The sequence below is a fragment of the Lepisosteus oculatus genome, chromosome 7 (assembly GCF_040954835.1).
Source record: "Lepisosteus oculatus isolate fLepOcu1 chromosome 7, fLepOcu1.hap2, whole genome shotgun sequence".
In the NCBI taxonomy this organism is placed as follows: Eukaryota; Metazoa; Chordata; class Actinopteri; order Semionotiformes; family Lepisosteidae; genus Lepisosteus; species Lepisosteus oculatus.
This window is the reverse complement of record NC_090702.1, coordinates 38,736,871-38,755,681: the sequence shown is the minus strand read 5'-3', so window position 1 is coordinate 38,755,681 and position 18,811 is coordinate 38,736,871. Positions and strand designations below refer to the sequence as shown.

The following is an 18,811-nucleotide window of genomic DNA, read 5'->3' as shown; positions in this document are numbered from 1 at the left end:
GCATTTACGTACCAATGTGGCTAGCAAATGGTCTCGTGGTGTATTACTACATCACAGTATTTAAATATGGATTCTTGTGTACACTTTGTTGTTGTTCATGCATTTGGTTTGCTAGGAAACCCTGGAAATGCTGCTCTTAATTTTTTATTTGATTTGATTTTTTTTCTTTTTACCTTTTCTTTTAGGGAACTGTAATAATGAAGCACAATTTAATTGCCTTGACAAGAGGAGAAGATATGCTTAAGGCTGTAATAGAAGGTAGGGGAATTTGGTATTTTTAAATATTGCCATTCTATGACACTGCAGTCAGCTATTGAAGTCTGATGTTTTGCAGTAACTTCAAATTTAAACCTTTTAGGATAATTTTTGTGGATATTTGGTTCAGGTCCTTTCCTTTCTTCATTAAATGAGGAGCTGACTAGTTAATACATTTATTTCATGTCTACTTTTTTCCAGTGTATTTGGTGCTAAAGCATAAACTGTTTATAATGCAACCGGGTTGCCTTATGTATTATTTGTATATACAATGCATATTCTCTAATGTTCCAGCATTCAAATGATGCACTTAAAGTAGATCCAGTGAATCACACATACAATGGATATAAATTATCCTTGAACATTATTTTAAATAAACCTACAGTACTGTGCCAGTATAAAAATGTAGAAATATTTTGCCAGTATAAATATATGTAGAAAACAATGGCTGTGGTAGTCCAATATTGTGTATAGGCTTAAATTCTTACCAAATTTACCAAAATCACTGTCTAAACAACAGTGTATATTTAGTATAGAAATGTTTGCCAGACATTCATTTGATAAGCTTTTCCCTGTATAAAATGGTATTATAAATGTGTAGAATAAACAATTCATATTTCTCTTTCAGAACATGCACATCAGCATGCTAAATTATCAGAGACCACGTCAATCAATGTCTTTTCATTTGGCAAGCTGGCAAAAGACTTCTCAGATAAAATCAATCAAGGGGTGAGCTTTCATTTCATTATTTCAGAAAAAACATACAAGCACATACTGCATGAATGCCTTTTAAAGTTTGGTATGAATAGAGATATGAGTTAATTTTTAATGAATGTAATGAAACACATTTTGTGAGATCCTAGCTCTCACAATTTGTTATATTAAGGGGGGGTTATTTTTCAAAGAAAGTAGCTGTTTAAAAATAGTTTAAGTATTCTTACTCATTCTTTCTGTTATTAAAGGTTGTTATTTGTATAACAATAACTTTGTAAATGTTATTCATTTACAAAGCAGTTTGCTAAAATATAATAATCAGATGTTAATTCCATCCAGAAAAATAAAAAGAAAGGGTAAATAATGTTTAATCTGTGGCATTCTTCAGGTATATTAAGAAGCAAAGGCAGACTTCAAAATAACTATAGTTAATAAATAACGTTAATCTTTGATAAATTAACTTGACATAAAGTCACAAATAAGCTCTTAAAAATCAAACAATGGTACCATCCTTGAACATTAACTTAAAGAGTTAGGCTTTTAAAGAAGTCTGTAGTCACTATAAGGATGTTTAAATGAGGATTTCAAGTGATGAAGATCTGTAGTGACTGCACAGAGTGCCTCTTAGTTTTGACGTACGATTGGTGTCTTACATCAACCAAGATATTGGCATGACCCATGTATTCAAAAGCCCTTTCAACTCTTCATATGAACTGAAATATTTCCTGTTTAAAAAAATATTTGTGGTTTTTAGATAGTAATATTTAAATAACCTTTAATGCTTGCATTAAAAAGAATTCAGTAAACAAGATTTGCACGTGTTTTTTTTCTGAGGCATAGCTTTCATTCTTTTTTACTGTGCAGTTTTCTTCTCATTGTAATGAGTATTCCATGGTTAAATGTTGCCATGAAGTATTTTATGTCTAAAATCATCTTGATTTTCTAGTAATATAACGGTCTTCCTTCAAAACTCTAAATACAGTAGATCAGTTTAAATTATTAATAGGTATAAGTGCTCCTCATCTATTTTTAATATCTAAGTTACCAATACTTTAGTTTCTATTTGTTTGTGTTCTAATATTGTTTGAAACATTTTTGCTCAAACCAGGGTACTTTTTTCACCCAATGTCATACAAATATAATATGTACGTTTGGTGTGTGTAGGGCCGAATACAAATTGTTGTGTTGTTTTGCACTGAAGTCCCGAAAATATATATTTCTGTACACAGAAAAAAGCAATACAAGAGCCCATTCTTGTAAAAGGGAAAATTGTTTTTTAGTTAAACAGTTTAAAGCATTGTGACATGTAATAAATTAATTGATTTTTAAATGCCACGTGCCTTTTGTTTTAATTACTGGTTTTAGATTTCTTTCCCTATATGACCGTATGCCAGTATTGATCCATGGGTAGTTTGGCGTACATTGTGATACATTTTAGCTGTGGATTTTTGCTCCTCAGACTCACATTTTTACCTTCTTCATTTCTTCTCTTATTTGAAAATAGCCACTCATAGAACGTAGTCCAATGCCAGATATAAGACTCCTCATCTTTGTAAAAAATGTACAGTAAACCCTCGGTTTAACAAACCGTTTAAACCTCAGATTTAGTGTACGGAATCTGCTAAAGTGAATTTTGCCTGTAAAATCAGAAATAACCATTTCCCCCACAAAATTGGTAGGCAAATTGTTTATGATGGATGTTGATTGTGTTTCTTATTTCCTAGCAAATATTTAAAAAAAAACCATAAAATACACAAAATGCACAAATAATAAAGCAAATACTACACAGGTTTGAAATTAGGGAATATCATTGGTGCCCTTTATGGTAGGTCATTTGCTTATGATGGTATTGTTTGTATTTCATATGCTTTTTCTTAATTTTATACAGTATATTTAAAACATGAGATAAAGTGCTTGTATATTTAAGATTAAAAAGAAAAAATAAGTCAAAAGTCCAGAAATCATATATTTTTTTCTCATATAATAGCGTGCTTCTGGGCTGAAAAAAACATCAGCTTCTGATATACTTAGCCAAACAGTTAAATTGATAAAAATAGCGGGAGCAGTGAACACGAAAGCAGGAGCAAGGGAATTACAAAAATACTTAGACAAAGTGGCGTGTGATGCACATAGGTGGAATGAATACCATGCATACTATATGAGATACAGTGAGCTGCAGGAAGCTGTGGATGAAAGAGATCTACGTATTTATGTTAATTCTTCTATGTCCTCATCAAGACATTGTGGGGAAGTAATAAAGCAAAAGAATAAACTAGATATATAGCTAAATAGTCTAAATTATATACAGCGTAAGTTGTGTTCAGATTTTATAAGTACTATTAAGATCTTATTAATAATAATGTGTTCAGTTTTGTAAGACATACCACATAATATATATTTTACCCTTAGAAACAGTTCAAAGAACAGCAACAGGAATGATTCATGGTCTCAGGATATGCCAGATATGGACAGATACAGACAGTTTTCCTTTCCTCCAGTAGTTTGTGGAGTAGTGTGTTGTAATGAAGTATTACTGTGCTTCTTCCTTTTTGTTTGGACCTTGTTCTCTTTTGCTGCATTTAATTACAGCTGTTATTTTCAAACCTTTCTTTTTAACATGATTTTAAAGAATATATAATTAGTTTAGTATTACAAATGAAATAGTTATTTGTTGTTGTCATAGTTTGTGTGCTTTTTAAACAACATCAAGGAGCAACCAAACTAGCTACAAAGAAGGTTCCACAGCCGAAACATTGTGTTTTTTTCTTCTCTTTTCAGCATGGAAAAAACCTATTACTTGTTCCTTTGCAGCCTATGCATGCTGACACAGCTACCCACCTGAACTCACTATAACAATGTCTGTTGTTATGTTTTACACAATACATCCACTCCCTGGTATCATAATGATTCAGCTCCTCAAGTCTTGGTATAACCTGGGATGCTGTCTACGTGGAGTTTATATCTTCCTCTTGTGTTCCAGTGGATTTCCTAATTACATGCATAATGTAGTTAGTAATGATGTCCAATTAACAAAATCAGTCACTAAAGTTGAAATGATCTAATGCTTTATAATTCTTAATCTTATCAAATGTTTAAAACATAAAATGACAACTGCAAATTTAAATATACAATCAAAATAACATATGTATGTACACATTTAGGTATTTTATCCTACACATGACTTCATTTACACTTGTGAAGGATGTAAGAATGTAGAATTCCTATTTTATAGTTCACTGCGAGGAATGCTACTGCCTCAACTTGTGGCTTTGTGACAATGACCTGAGCACTCTGAAGGCTAATCTCAGCTATGGAATGACATATCAAATATTGATAATGATTAACACTGATAAAATTGTTTATGCTATTATTCCTCTTCAATAAAACATTTAATTTTTATTCTAGGACACTATTGTCACAACTGGATTTAGATTAGGCATGTCACCAACAGTTAATAAAGATAAGAGGCACCTCTGTCAGATAGAGTTAGAAGAAAGAAGAGCAACAATTTATGTGAGTACTACACTTAAAACTACTAAATATTTATGTTTCCCCAGTGTTCTTTAGCCTGAATTCCCCCAAATTAACTTATTTTTTTGTTTTCTCCTATGTAAGTCCTGCTGTGTTATTGCTTTATGTCCTTGTGAGAGGAAATGTAGGAGTAGTTGTGTGCCATTGCATCTTCCTATTAAATCTTGTTTCCTTAGCTAAAAAGCTTGTCCTTTGGCTATTTTGCCTGTTTTTAGTTTGCACTTCCAGTTTTCTGCATACTTCTGTGCTTATGATTTATATGTGAGGTGCTCTGTTAGCTTTCTGCAAATGTACTGGTGAATTTGTTATGATAGTGTAAATACTTAAACATTAGATGATCACATGAATGATGAATGAGTCAGCATAAGTTTATGTGTCTGGAACATCACTGAGTCATTGTGCATCCATGCAGAAAATGTCCTTGGCCATGCGCCTGCAGGGTAACCTGGACGATAGCGGTGAAAAATTTAGTTGGGATTGTTTCTTCCAAGATTGCTATATTTAGATCTTCAGCAATATAACCCGACTAAGTTAACATGGAGTGTTAACACTTTATTTTTTATTTTACCACCCTTTTAATTTTTATCATCCAGTTTTGGCCACTGCAGTTTAGTAAAATGAAAAAACGAAGAAAAAAAGTTATGTTTTTTGTAATTGTTTGTTTTCTTTCTTTATAATAAACGTTACGTTGCGATAATGTTTTGTAGAATAATAGCCATCTGCTTTTTTGGGACTTTAGATCAAATTAAAGAAAAGGCCAAGATATTACACATTGAAATACAAATGACCAAAAATAACTTGTATCTTTATGTATGACACTATTACGAACCTTTCAGGTTTGTCCTGCAGCTTTCTCTGGTCAGAGCTCATCTGTGGATTCTTCAGGGACTTCAGAACACAGTTCTAATGTGAGATTTCACTTTTTATGGATTTATTTATCAAAACAAATAAACCCAGAGGGAGCTCAGTTGCTGTTGAATATTTTATTTTTACAATGAACCATTTAACAGATACAGGCTTCTCATTTTAAAATGATATTACCATCTGCTCTATCACTTGAAATGAATCCTTGAGTGGTCGTTAAACCAGGTTCATCTTTTATTGTAATTTTTGTTTGATCAAAACCATGTATGAGTATTTGAGTTCACAATCTCAAACATGAAAGAATATTTCATGTAGTCAACTTAATGGACCACTTGTCTACTACATGTGATCTACTGCACTCCAGAGCTGGATCTTAAAATAGTTAAACTCAATTTGAAAAGCAAATGTTCTCTATCCTACTTTTTACTTCAGTTCCTTGATCAGTCTGATTCATCCGAGTGCAACTGGCTCTGAAGTGCAGATCCAGTATGAATGTAGCCATCTTTATCACAAATTGATCAAAACCATTCACAGTAGACCAGATTACACAACATGCACAACATACTCAGCCTCTCCATACATTGCATAAAGTAGCCACATAGTTCTAAGCACATGGATTAGACCAAAAAGAAATTTGGTTTTATTCCTTTATTTTAGTACCGCTATTGCTTTTATTAGTTCTTATAAAAAGTAGTAATGTTCTCAGTAGATTGTGATTTTTTTATTTGATGAATACTGTATCATTTTTCTTACCGTAAAAAAATGTTATTTTTATATCAATAAATCGGTTTTGTCCTTAACACATGTAAGGCTAATATATATTTACAAATATATGTACTGAAAAATAATAAATAAAATTATTTCCCTTTATCATCATCATTGCCTTATGCACCATGTGTAACCACCAATATCTTATTTCTTAAGAATCCTAAGCCAAAATATACCTATGTTCCTCTGAATGAGCTCAAGCCTGGAGAGGTTGCTAATGTGTATGGCATCGTGACCTTCTTCAAGCAGCCTTTTCAAACCAAGGGAACTGGTAAGTACAGAATTAAGGAATTTGAAATGAAGAAACCAGTACTATGTATAATATGAAGGAGAATTCATTCTTTATTCTTCATTATGCTAACAAAACAAATTAGAAATAACATTTTAGATCAGCGTGTTTCACAAGTGTATGCCTATACTGCTAGCCTGGACTTGGTGTGAAGTAGTCTAGCAAGAAGCAAAATATAGTTGTAATGTCTAGGATTGGGTTGTCCTATGTAGCTAATAATAATAGGGACAAGTAAAAGGTTGATTCCATGCTGAAAAGACAAAAACCCGAACCCAAACCCGAAGAAGACTCCAAAACCGAAACATTGTGTTTCCTTTCTTCTCTTTTCAGCATGGAATAAACCTTTTACTTGTTCCTTTGCAGCTTACCTATGCTGACGCAGCTACCTACTTGAACTATAATAGGATTGGAACATTTCTAATTTTTGGAATTTTGCTTGTTCTTCACCACAGGTACAACTTTCATGTTTTGAGTGGTCATTAATTTACAATACATTGTGAATGATTTTATTTGTGTGGCCATAGTTTTCATCAATTGAAATATATTAATTTTATTAAGAAAACAGCAGCATAAATTGGAACAAATGAGCAACCTTGCTCTTTCTGCAGAAATTGACACCTCGTTTCTATTAACTCCATGATCCACTGAATGTTTGTATTAGTTTTTAAGTTATTTGCAAGCTTTGTGTTTGACCTGTGGCTGGGAGTTGTTTTAGCTGGTCTTCCATCCCATTAATTCCTCTACAAATTAGATTAATCTCAGTGGTCAGCCAGCCAACAAAGTATTTTTTGTGATCTGTGTTAACCATGGAGACATTTGCAAGAACACGTGGAATGTTTGTACAACAGGGCTGTATTTGCATGTAAGAAAGATGTATTTAGCTAGATGCTAACTATATTTAAATCCCATTTTCCTTACTTAAGTTCAATAAAAAAAGAAGTTGCCAAGAAAAAGCGTGATAGTGGGAATGAGGGTCATGTTCTGAGTATTCTTAATGAAAAAGGGAAATATTCATACTTTTGTTACTTTTTTTCATATATTCATACTTTTGTTTGTAGAGGTATTTGGTAGTTCAGATGCTCAGTTTAATCTCCTTTCTAGTCATACAGTGCATGTAGAAAGTATTCACCCCTTTGGACCTCTACCACATTTTGTTGTGTTACAACCTCAAACTGAAACATATTTTAACAGGATTTTTTGGGTACAATTAGCAAATCAAACTTACCATTTTGGTGGGGCATAATTATTTTTATTAAAAAATATTTTTTTATGAAAATCAGAAAGCCAGCTTGAACAAGTATTCACCTCCCTGAGGCCTCAAGCATTTAATATTCAGTTCCTTCCCCATTTACAACAATTGAAGCTTCATGTCTTTTTGCGGTCTGTTGTTACCAGCTTTTCAGAGCTTGGAATTTTAATTTTCACCTGCTCTTCCTTGAAAAAATTGTTCCCGCTGTTGTAGGTTACTGGGGGAGCACTGGTATACAGCATTCTTCAGTTCCTGCCATAGATTTTCAATGGGATTTAAGCTTGGACTTTTATGGGGCTACTCAAGGACTTTTACCTTCTTCTTTTTAAGACACTCAAGGGTAGCTTTCAATTTGTGTTTTGGGTTATTGTGCTGTTGAAACATGAATCTCTGTCCCAGTTTCAGATTTTTTGCAGATAGGGATAGCCTACAAGTCCCTGCTGATGAAAAGCAACCCTGCAACATTATGCTGTCACTGCCTTGTTTCAGTGTGGGGATGGTGTTTTGTGAGTGATGAGTAGTGCTCTTTCACCACACATAACACTTTGCATTAAGGCCAGATGACTCCGTTTACAGTATGTCTCTTCAGACCACAATATTTTTTTCACATTGTTTCAGGAATTCCTGCATGCTTTTTTCGCATATTCAAAATGGGAACTCGTGAACTTTTTTCAAATACTGTATTATTTCCTCTTTGCCACTTTACCATACAGCCCAGATTTAGGGAGTACCTTAGCAATTGACTCGCTCACAGTTTTTCCCCATCTTAATTATGAGACATTATAAGTCTTTGAGGGTTTGTTTTTGGCCTCTTGACTGTTTCTCTGACCAATGTCCTCTTGTCTGGCTGCTGAGCTTTGGAGGGCAATCTGGTTGTTAAACATTTTGAGTAATTTTATGTGTCCTCCACTTTCTGATAAATGATTTAACAGTGTTCAGTGGGATACTAGGTGATTAAAAAATATTTTTATATCCCATACCCGACTAGTGTCTGTCAACAAATCCTATCTTAGTTGTTGTGGAAGCTCCTTCGTCTTCACATTGCTTTGTATGCAATGTCAAATGGTGGAACCTCCGACAGTTATATTTAACCTTACAAAGACAAGTGTGTTCAATCTGAAGGGTTAACCACTTAAATTGCATATAGGTGGATTCCAGTCAACATACTGTGCAAATTCTAAAGCCAACAGATTGAAACAGAGCTTATTAATGAGTGTTAATGTAAGGAGAGTGAATACTTTTCGGTTTCAGTGCTTCAGTTTCCTCCCACAGTCCAAAATCATACTGGGAGATTAAGTGGAAAAATTGTGTGTGTGTATGTGTCTAACCTGCGATAGACTTGCATCCCATCCAAGGCAGGATATGCCATCTAGGGTATATCCTTACTTGCACCTGTTGTTAGTCGTGACAGACTCCGGCTCCCCTGCATCCCTGTTTTGGATAAAACTGTTAGAAAACGCATAGATGGTAACCATTGATAGAAATGTTTTAAATGAGTGGATGTATGTTTGAAGTTAATATTTCAGTCACTTTTGTTTATTTTTATAGAAGTTTAGAACATCTTTCCTCAGACATTTGTCAGACAAATGGCAAGTCTTAATGAAAAAGGCCACTCTTGCACATATTGCTGTTACTTTCATTATTCCTCTTCCCTGTATCTTCTAGAATTGCTTTGTTGTAAAGGATTTTTATGTTTACAAGGACGCAATTCTTGTTTGTTTTAGCTGTTAAGATACTGATTTGCTTGATTTAATGATAAATTGATATTTGTAGATGGTCCTTTTTATACACTATAAGTAATCCAAGTAAAAAACATGTTTTACACATACTTAAATATTTCTGCTATACAGACATGTTTTCTTGACAAAGGGTTTGAGGTATCATATAAGGAAGCCTTTGCCATAAAACTGTTCCACCAAGAATCCCTGCCTTTTTCACTAAGCTCTGCTTCACTGATAAGAAAGCTGTAAGGAATACAGTACCACGTTGAAATGCATGAAGTCTTGTCACAGCCAGTGGAACTAAAGCTGTGCTTTGATCAATACAGGCCACACAGGTGAAATCCAACATACAGATAACATTTTTTCTCCTGTTGATCTTCTGTGAGGTTGAGAGGTGTGTCTACATTCTGTATACCTTGCTTTAGAATTCCTTAGGTGTAAAAAATGTATTCTTATCATTCTTTCTGTCCTATCAGTGATACCAATCAAAATTCACATTCTGAGAGTTTAGTGTTATAATGGCACATTTTTGCAGTATTCCCCACAGTCATTGAACCTTAGGTTTTGCAATTAAAGAATGATCAGAATAAGAGATGAATTAACTTCTTAAATTTCAATAATCTTGTGTTCATTATTAGTTTCTGACTTCATATATTTATTTTCTCCTGGGAAAAAGAAACATATCTGGATGAAACATAACATAATCAAAAAATAAATTAATAAAAATTATGGAGATTTGTGAGGAACCCATTCGCAATGTCGGCTACCAAACTGTACATGAATTGCTGAATCTTATTCCAAGTTAATATAATTTAAATAGCTTGCTGTATTAATAAGTTCTACTGCAGTTCCCTACATCACAAAGAAATCATCATAATGCATTATAAATTGCCCTGCAAGAACAAAATTAACACCTCTAAATCATACATTGCAAATTCATTTTCATGATTAATGAAAGCTATGTTACATGTAGAACAATGACAAAGAAGTAGTGTTTTTCTTTCAGTGTACTTTCTCCATCACTTCAGTCCATCACTACATAACTTTTACTTTGTGCCTTAATTTGATTAGGTGTAGGATTAACACAATTTTAAATTATACCCTTGTGTAACTTGCATAACATTTACTATGTGTCAGTTATACCTTGAAAGGCGGCTTATAACAGTCATAGTTGATACTTAAGGTGGTCCTCTTGGTGTGCAGTTGACTTTGAAGAGGGTCCCTTCTAAGTACGTGCTATTTTTAGGTTTGGCATTAGACACCTATTTTGGGTAATTTAGACTTACATTTGATACATTTTATAATAGTCTTGATGACCAAATTCTACAGTTATGTTTGAATTGTGGCACCCATTGAGAAGAGGCTTGTTCATTATCGCAACAGACCAGGCGGTTTGCTGAAGATTCACTTGTTACAGTAAACCAGACTTGGTTTTCACACAGACACATTTCTTTTCCCCAGAATGTTTTCCCAATTTCATCCAGTATTCAGTAACGTGGTGCCACAGATACCATACCACATAACATAAATGAAGATGTGGGCCTTCTCCCATGGATCCCTCAAATCCAGGTTGTGAACCTTATGGAACCATTATGCAGACTAAATTGATGAGGGCTCAAACCTTTTTTTCTGTCAGTTTGTGTAGTATTTAAATGATTAATTATTTACTGGTTATGAATGTGGGCACAAACATTTAATGTGTGCTTTTTCTTTTTGTATCTTTTTTTGTATTTTCCTGGCATAACAAAATAATCAGTGCCTAGCAATTCTTGTAAGTCTTTGGGAACTTGAGTAAGAAAATGCTATGGTTTTCATGATCTTATTTAGAGTTGGTTTATTTTGGGAAAGCTATATATGATACGGTATGATAATACTTTGTCTGATTTGTCAGAATTTTGTTTTGCCACCGAGCAGCTATGTTTTACACACACAGAGACTTCCAAAAAACAAACTATACATTTTTTCAGTAGTTTGATTGAATGTGGGATAAAGGAGCTCCTTATTTTGTTGCATCTGCATTGAGGGACTCTAAAATGTCTAGTTGAAATATATAATGTATTGTATGAACTATATGAAAGTTGTTAAATAATGTGTGACAAATATAAGTTACTAATTTCCAGTAGTAGTCTTATCAATTCATGCACTTTGTGTAAAATGATAAAACAAATCTATGCGGTAATTTCTCCACCTTGAAAAAAATAGGTTTGTCTCAATGGCAACATTTTATTCTGCCTGGCAACCCTTTTTAAACTTATTTAAGAGCTTGCAGATCGACTCAGACATATGGAAGACCTTGAAGACTGTGGCTTCCCTCTTCTGTCTTTACACTACCTTTTGTTCCTTTCTTTTCTCTTTTTCCCTTCGCTTATCTCGTCCACATCTCTAGTTTCCTTTTTTCTACTCCTCTATTCCTGTTTTTATATAATTGTTGGATTAACACAGTTTGTTTAGGTACCGAGTCTGTCATGCCATGATTATTCTTCACATTTGTTCATTATTGTATATGGTACCATGTAATATTCTTTCTTTTTCCTGAAAAACACATAAACGAATTGAACATAAAACCGAATCTGTACACTGCCTAGCCACCCATTACTCCTAAGGGGATTGCTCTAGTTCTTTACAAAGCAGAACGTGAAGTAGTGTTACTGCGCCATCTGCTGAACAAGTTGCCTAGAGTGGAGCACTACTGAATATTTCGATTTTTAAAATAAAAGTTATATCCACGAAGCATGTTCCGGGCTGATTATGTCTAATCTAGACTGGGGATGCACAATGTGTACACACTAGAAATTTTGAATTTAGGTAATAACATTTATAAAGAATGTTTATAAATTCTTGTTCACTTGTTATTCACTTGTTATTCTACATAAAAGGCATGTCTGCTGAACAAATACTGCTAATACCCAAAAGTGAGCCAGATGAAAAGTGTGAAGAATACCTGTTCTAAGGGGTAAACTCTCTTCATTTTGTCATTTAAAGGGCAGCTAGAAGTGTAACTTTGGACAAAATTCTATGGTTCTTTTAACCCTAACCCTAGCCAGGTATTAAAAGCTTGCCGATGTATGTACCATTTGACAGCATTATTCACCTCAATGAAAATTTGCCTAAAGAAGACAGATTATTAAAGAAGAAACATTTCCAAGAGGTTTTGAAAACCGTTTGGGTTGTTTGAGACTCATATTTTTGGGTTTGAGGAAAAAAATTCAAATCTCATGTTTGGAGGGCTTCTGAGACACCCTGCAGGAATGTACACTTTTCAACCCTAGCTAGGGTTAGGGTTAGCGATCCCACACGACGTAGAAGTTTTTTACTGTCAGTGCTGCATTCCAGGCCCCCAGTTATCTTTAGGATGAGTGATAATTTGCTCCTATCTTCACATTTAGTTTTCGGACACTTTTGGCCACCATTCAGTATATTGCCCCATTCACTGATTTTATCCCAAAAGTGAGCCAGATGAAAAGTGTGAAGAATACCTGTTCTAAGGGGTAAACTCTCTTCATTTTGTCATTTAAAGTGCAGCTAGAAGTGTAACTTTGGGCGAAATTCTATGGTTCTTTTAACCCTAACCCTAGCCAGGCATTAAAAGCATGCCTATGTATGTACCATTTGACAGCATTTTTCACCTCAATGAAAATTTGCCTAAAGATGACAGATTTTTAAAGATGATACATTTCCAATAGGTTTTGAAAACCGTTTGGGTTGTTTGAGACTGATATTTTTGGGTTTGAGGAAAAAATTCAAATCTCATGATTGGAGGGTTTCTGAGACACCCTGCAGGAATGTACACTTTTCAAACCTAGCTAGGGTTAGGGTTAGAGATCCCACTCGACGTAGAAGTTTTTTACTGTCAGTGCTGCATTCCAGGCCCCCAGTTATCTTTAGGATGAGTGATAATTTGCTCCTATCTGCACTTTTAGTTTTCGGACAGTTTTGGCCACCTTTCAGTATATTGCCCCATTCACTGATTTTATCCCAAAAGTGAGCCAGATGAAAAGTGTGAAGAATACCTGTTCTAAGGGGTAAACTCTCTTCATTTTGTCATTTAAAGTGCAGCTAGAAGTTTAACTTTGGGCAAAATTCTATGGTTCTTTTAACCCTAACCCTAGCCAGGCATTAAAGTTTGCCGATGTATATACCATTTGAAAGCATTTTTCACCTCAATGAAAATTTGCCTAAAGATGACAGATTTTTAAAGATGATACATTTCCAATAGGTTTTGAAAACCATTTGGGTTGTTTGAGACTCATATTTTTGGGTTTGAGGAAAAAATTCAAATCTCATGATTGGAGGGTTTCTGAGACACCCTGCAGGAATGTACACTTTTCAACCCTAGCTAGGGTTAGGGTTAGCGATCCCACACGACGTAGAGGTTTTTTACTGTCAGTGCTGCAATCCGGGCCCCCACCTATCTTTAGGATGAGTGATAATTTGCTCCTGTCTGCACTTTTAGTTTTCGGACAGTTTTGGCCACCTTTCAGTATATTGCCCCATTCACTGATTTTATCCCAAAAGTGAGCCAGATGAAAAGTGTGAAGAATACCTGTTCTAAGGGGTAAACTCTCTTCATTTTGTCATTTAAAGTGCAGCTAGAAGTGTAACTTTGGGCAAAATTCTATGGTTCTTTTAACCCTAACCCTAGCCAGGCATTAAAAGCATGCCGATGTATGTACCATTTGAAAGCATTTTTCACCTCAATGAAAATTTGCCTAAAGAAGACAGATTATTAAAGAAGATACATTTCCAATAGGTTTTGAAAACCGTTTGGGTTGTTTGAGAGTCATATTTTTGGGTTTGAGGAAAAAATTCAAATGTCATGATTGGAGGGCTTCTGAGACACCCTGCAGGAATGTACACTTTTCAACCCCAGCTAGGGTTAAGGTTAGCGATCCCACACGACGTAGAGGTTTTTTACTGTCAGTGCTGCATTCCGGGCCCCCAGTTATCTTTAGGATGAGTGATAATTTGCTCCTATCTGCACTTTTAGTTTTCGGACAGTTTTGGCCACCTTTCAGTATATTGCCACATTCACTGATTTTATCCCAAAAGTGAGCCAGATGAAAAGTGTGAAGAATACCTGTTCTAAGGGGTAAACTCTCTTCATTTTGTCATTTAAAGTGCAGCTAGAAGTGTAACTTTGGGCAAAATTCTATGGTTCTTTTAACCCTAACCCTAGCCAGGTATTAAAAGCTTGCCGATGTATGTACCATTTGACAGCATTATTCACCTCAATGAAAATTTGCCTAAAGAAGACAGATTATTAAAGAAGATACATTTCCAAGAGGTTTTGAAAACCGTTTGGGTTGTTTGAGAGTCATATTTTTGGGTTTGAGGAAAAAATTCAAATCTCATGTTTGGAGGGCTTCTGAGACACCCTGCAGGAATGTACACTTTTCAACCCTAGCTAGGGTTAGGGTTAGCGATCCCACACGACGTAGACGTTTTTTACTGTCAGTGCTGCATTCCGGGCCCCCAGTTATCTTTAGGATGAGTGATAATTTGCTCCTATTTGCACTTTTAGTTTTCGGACAGTTTTGGCCACCTTTCAGTATATTGCCACATTCACTGATTTTATCCCAAAAGTGAGCCAGATGAAAAGTGTGAAGAATACCTGTTCTAAGGGGTAAACTCTCTTCATTTTGTCATTTAAAGTGCAGCTAGAAGTGTAACTTTGGGCAAAATTCTATGGTTCTTTTAACCCTAACCCTAGCCAGGCATTAAAAGCATGACGATGTATATACCATTTGAAAGCATTTTTCACCTCAATGAAAATTTGCCTAAAGAAGACAGATTATTAAAGAAGATACATTTCCAAGTGGTTTTAAAAACCGTTTGGGTTGTTTGAGACTCATATTTTTGGGTTTGAGGAAAAAATTCAAATCTCATGATTGGAGGGCTTCTGAGACACCCTGCAGGAATGTACACTTTTAACCCTAGCTAGGGTTAGGGTTAGCGATCCCACACGACGTAGAAGTTTTTTACTGTCAGTGCTGCATTCCAGGCCCCCAGTTATCTTTAGGATGAGTGATAATTTGTTCCTATCCTCACATTTAGTTTTCGGACACTTTTGGCCACCATTCAGTATATTGCCCCATTCACTGATTTTATCCCAAAAGTGAGCCAGATGAAAAGTGTGAAGAATACCTGTTCTAAGGGGTACACTCTCTTCATTTTGTCATTTAAAGTGCAGCTAGAAGTGTAAGTTTGGGCAAAATTCTAAGGTTCTTTTAACCCTAACCCTAGCCAGGCATTAAAAGCATGCCTATGTATGTACCATTTGACGGCATTTTTCACCTCAATGAAAATTTGCCTAAAGATGACAGATTTTTAAAGATGATGCATTTCCAATAGGTTTTGAAAACCATTTGGGTTGTTTGAGACTCATATTTTTGGGTTTGAGGAAAAAATTCAAATCTCATGATTGGAGGGTTTCTGAGACACCCTGCAGGAATGTACACTTTTCAACCCTAGCTAGGGTTAGGGTTAGCGATCCCACACGACGTAGAGGTTTTTTACTGTCAGTGCTGCAATCCGGGCCCCCACCTATCTTTAGGATGAGTGATAATTTGCTCCTATCTGCACTTTTAGTTTTCGGACAGTTTTGGCCACCTTTCAGTATTTTGCCCCATTCACTGATTTTATCCCAAAAGTGAGCCAGATGAAAAGTGTGAAGAATACCTGTTCTAAGGGGTAAACTTTCTTCATTTTGTCATTTAAAGTGCAGCTAGAAGTTTATCTTTGGGCAAAATTCTATGGTTCTTTTAACCCTAACCCTAGCCAGGTATTAAAAGCTTGCCGATGTATGTACCATTTGACAGCATTATTCACCTCAATGAAAATTTGCCTAAAGAAGACAGATTATTAAAGAAGATACATTTCCAAGAGGTTTTGAAAACCGTTTGGGTTGTTTGAGAGTCATATTTTTGGGTTTGAGGAAAAAATTCAAATCTCATATTTGGAGGGCTTCTGAGACACCCTGCAGGAATGTACACTTTTAACCCTAGCTAGGGTTAGGGTTAGCGATCCCACACGACGTAGAAGTTTTTTACTGTCAGTGCTGCATTCCAGGCCCCCAGTTATCTTTAGGATGAGTGATAATTTGTTCCTATCCTCACATTTAGTTTTCGGACACTTTTGGCCACCATTCAGTATATTGCCCCATTCACTGATTTTATCCCAAAAGTGAGCCAGATGAAAAGTGTGAAGAATACCTGTTCTAAGGGGTAAACTCTCTTCATTTTGTCATTTAAAGTGCAGCTAGAAGTGTAACTTTGGGCAAAATTCTATGGTTCTTTTAACCCTAACCCTAGCCAGGCATTAAAAGCATGCCGATGTATGTACCATTTGAAAGCATTTTTCACCTCAATGAAAATTTGCCTAAAGAAGACAGATTATTAAAGAAGATACATTTCCAAGAGGTTTTAAAAACCGTTTGGGTTGTTTGAGACTCATATTTTTGGGTTTGAGGAAAAAATTCAAATGTCATGATTGGAGGGCTTCTGAGACACCCTGCAGGAATGTACACTTTTCAACCCCAGCTAGGGTTAAGGTTAGCGATCCCACACGACGTAGAGGTTTTTTACTGTCAGTGCTGCATTCCGGGCCCCCACCTATCTTTAGGATGAGTGATAATTTGCTCCTATCTGCACTTTTAGTTTTCGGACAGTTTTGGCCACCTTTCAGTATATTGCCCCATTCACTGATTTTATCCCAAAAGTGAGCCAGATGAAAAGTGTGAAGAATACCTGTTCTAAGGGGTAAACTTTCTTCATTTTGTCATTTAAAGTGCAGCTAGAAGTGTAAGTTTGGGCAAAATTCTAAGGTTCTTTTAACCCTAACCCTAGCCAGGCATTAAAAGCATGCCTATGTATGTACCATTTGACGGCATTTTTCACCTCAATGAAAATTTGCCTAAAGATGACAGATTTTTAAAGATGATGCATTTCCAATAGGTTTTGAAAACCATTTGGGTTGTTTGAGACTCATATTTTTGGGTTTGAGGAAAAAATTCAAATCTCATGATTGGAGGGTTTCTGAGACACCCTGCAGGAATGTACACTTTTCAACCCCAGCTAGGGTTAAGGTTAGCGATCCCACACGACGTAGAGGTTTTTTACTGTCAGTGCTGCATTCCGGGCCCCCAGTTATCTTTAGGATGAGTGATAATTTGCTCCTATCTGCACTTTTAGTTTTCGGACAGTTTTGGCCACCTTTCAGTATATTGCCACATTCACTGATTTTATCCCAAAAGTGAGCCAGATGAAAAGTGTGAAGAATACCTGTTCTAAGGGGTAAACTCTCTTCATTTTGTCATTTAAAGTGCAGCTAGAAGTGTAACTTTGGGCAAAATTCTATGGTTCTTTTAACCCTAACCCTAGCCAGGTATTAAAAGCTTGCCGATGTATGTACCATTTGACAGCATTATTCACCTCAATGAAAATTTGCCTAAAGAAGACAGATTATTAAAGAAGATACATTTCCAAGAGGTTTTGAAAACCGTTTGGGTTGTTTGAGAGTCATATTTTTGGGTTTGAGGAAAAAATTCAAATCTCATGTTTGGAGGGCTTCTGAGACACCCTGCAGGAATGTACACTTTTCAACCCTAGCTAGGGTTAGGGTTAGCGATCCCACACGACGTAGACGTTTTTTACTGTCAGTGCTGCATTCCGGGCCCCCAGTTATCTTTAGGATGAGTGATAATTTGCTCCTATTTGCACTTTTAGTTTTCGGACAGTTTTGGCCACCTTTCAGTATATTGCCACATTCACTGATTTTATCCCAAAAGTGAGCCAGATGAAAAGTGTGAAGAATACCTGTTCTAAGGGGTAAACTCTCTTCATTTTGTCATTTAAAGTGCAGCTAGAAGTGTAACTTTGGGCAAAATTCTATGGTTCTTTTAACCCTAACCCTAGCCAGGCATTAAAAGCATGACGATGTATATACCATTTGAAAGCATTTTTCACCTCAATGAAAATTTGCCTAAAGAAGACAGATTATTAAAGAAGATACATTTCCAAGTGGTTTTAAAAACCGTTTGGGTTGTTTGAGACTCATATTTTTGGGTTTGAGGAAAAAATTCAAATCTCATGATTGGAGGGCTTCTGAGACACCCTGCAGGAATGTACACTTTTAACCCTAGCTAGGGTTAGGGTTAGCGATCCCACACGACGTAGAAGTTTTTTACTGTCAGTGCTGCATTCCAGGCCCCCAGTTATCTTTAGGATGAGTGATAATTTGTTCCTATCCTCACATTTAGTTTTCGGACACTTTTGGCCACCATTCAGTATATTGCCCCATTCACTGATTTTATCCCAAAAGTGAGCCAGATGAAAAGTGTGAAGAATACCTGTTCTAAGGGGTACACTCTCTTCATTTTGTCATTTAAAGTGCAGCTAGAAGTGTAAGTTTGGGCAAAATTCT

At 35.5% G+C, this 18,811-nt stretch overlaps 1 protein-coding gene across 2 annotated transcripts in view; it reads left to right on the top strand.

Annotated features, from left to right (window-relative positions):
• The window catches only part of pot1 (protection of telomeres 1 homolog), a 130,503-nt gene that overhangs the window by 31,840 nt on the left and 79,852 nt on the right, over positions 1 to 18,811 (top strand). For both annotated transcript variants that reach the window (XM_015352476.2, XM_015352473.2), the window contains exons 3-7: positions 186 to 258; positions 884 to 984; positions 4,375 to 4,482; positions 5,337 to 5,408; positions 6,289 to 6,403. In XM_015352476.2, the coding sequence (XP_015207962.2) occupies positions 186 to 258; positions 884 to 984; positions 4,375 to 4,482; positions 5,337 to 5,408; positions 6,289 to 6,403 (469 nt within the window). The remainder of the gene's footprint in view (positions 1 to 185; positions 259 to 883; positions 985 to 4,374; positions 4,483 to 5,336; positions 5,409 to 6,288; positions 6,404 to 18,811) is intronic.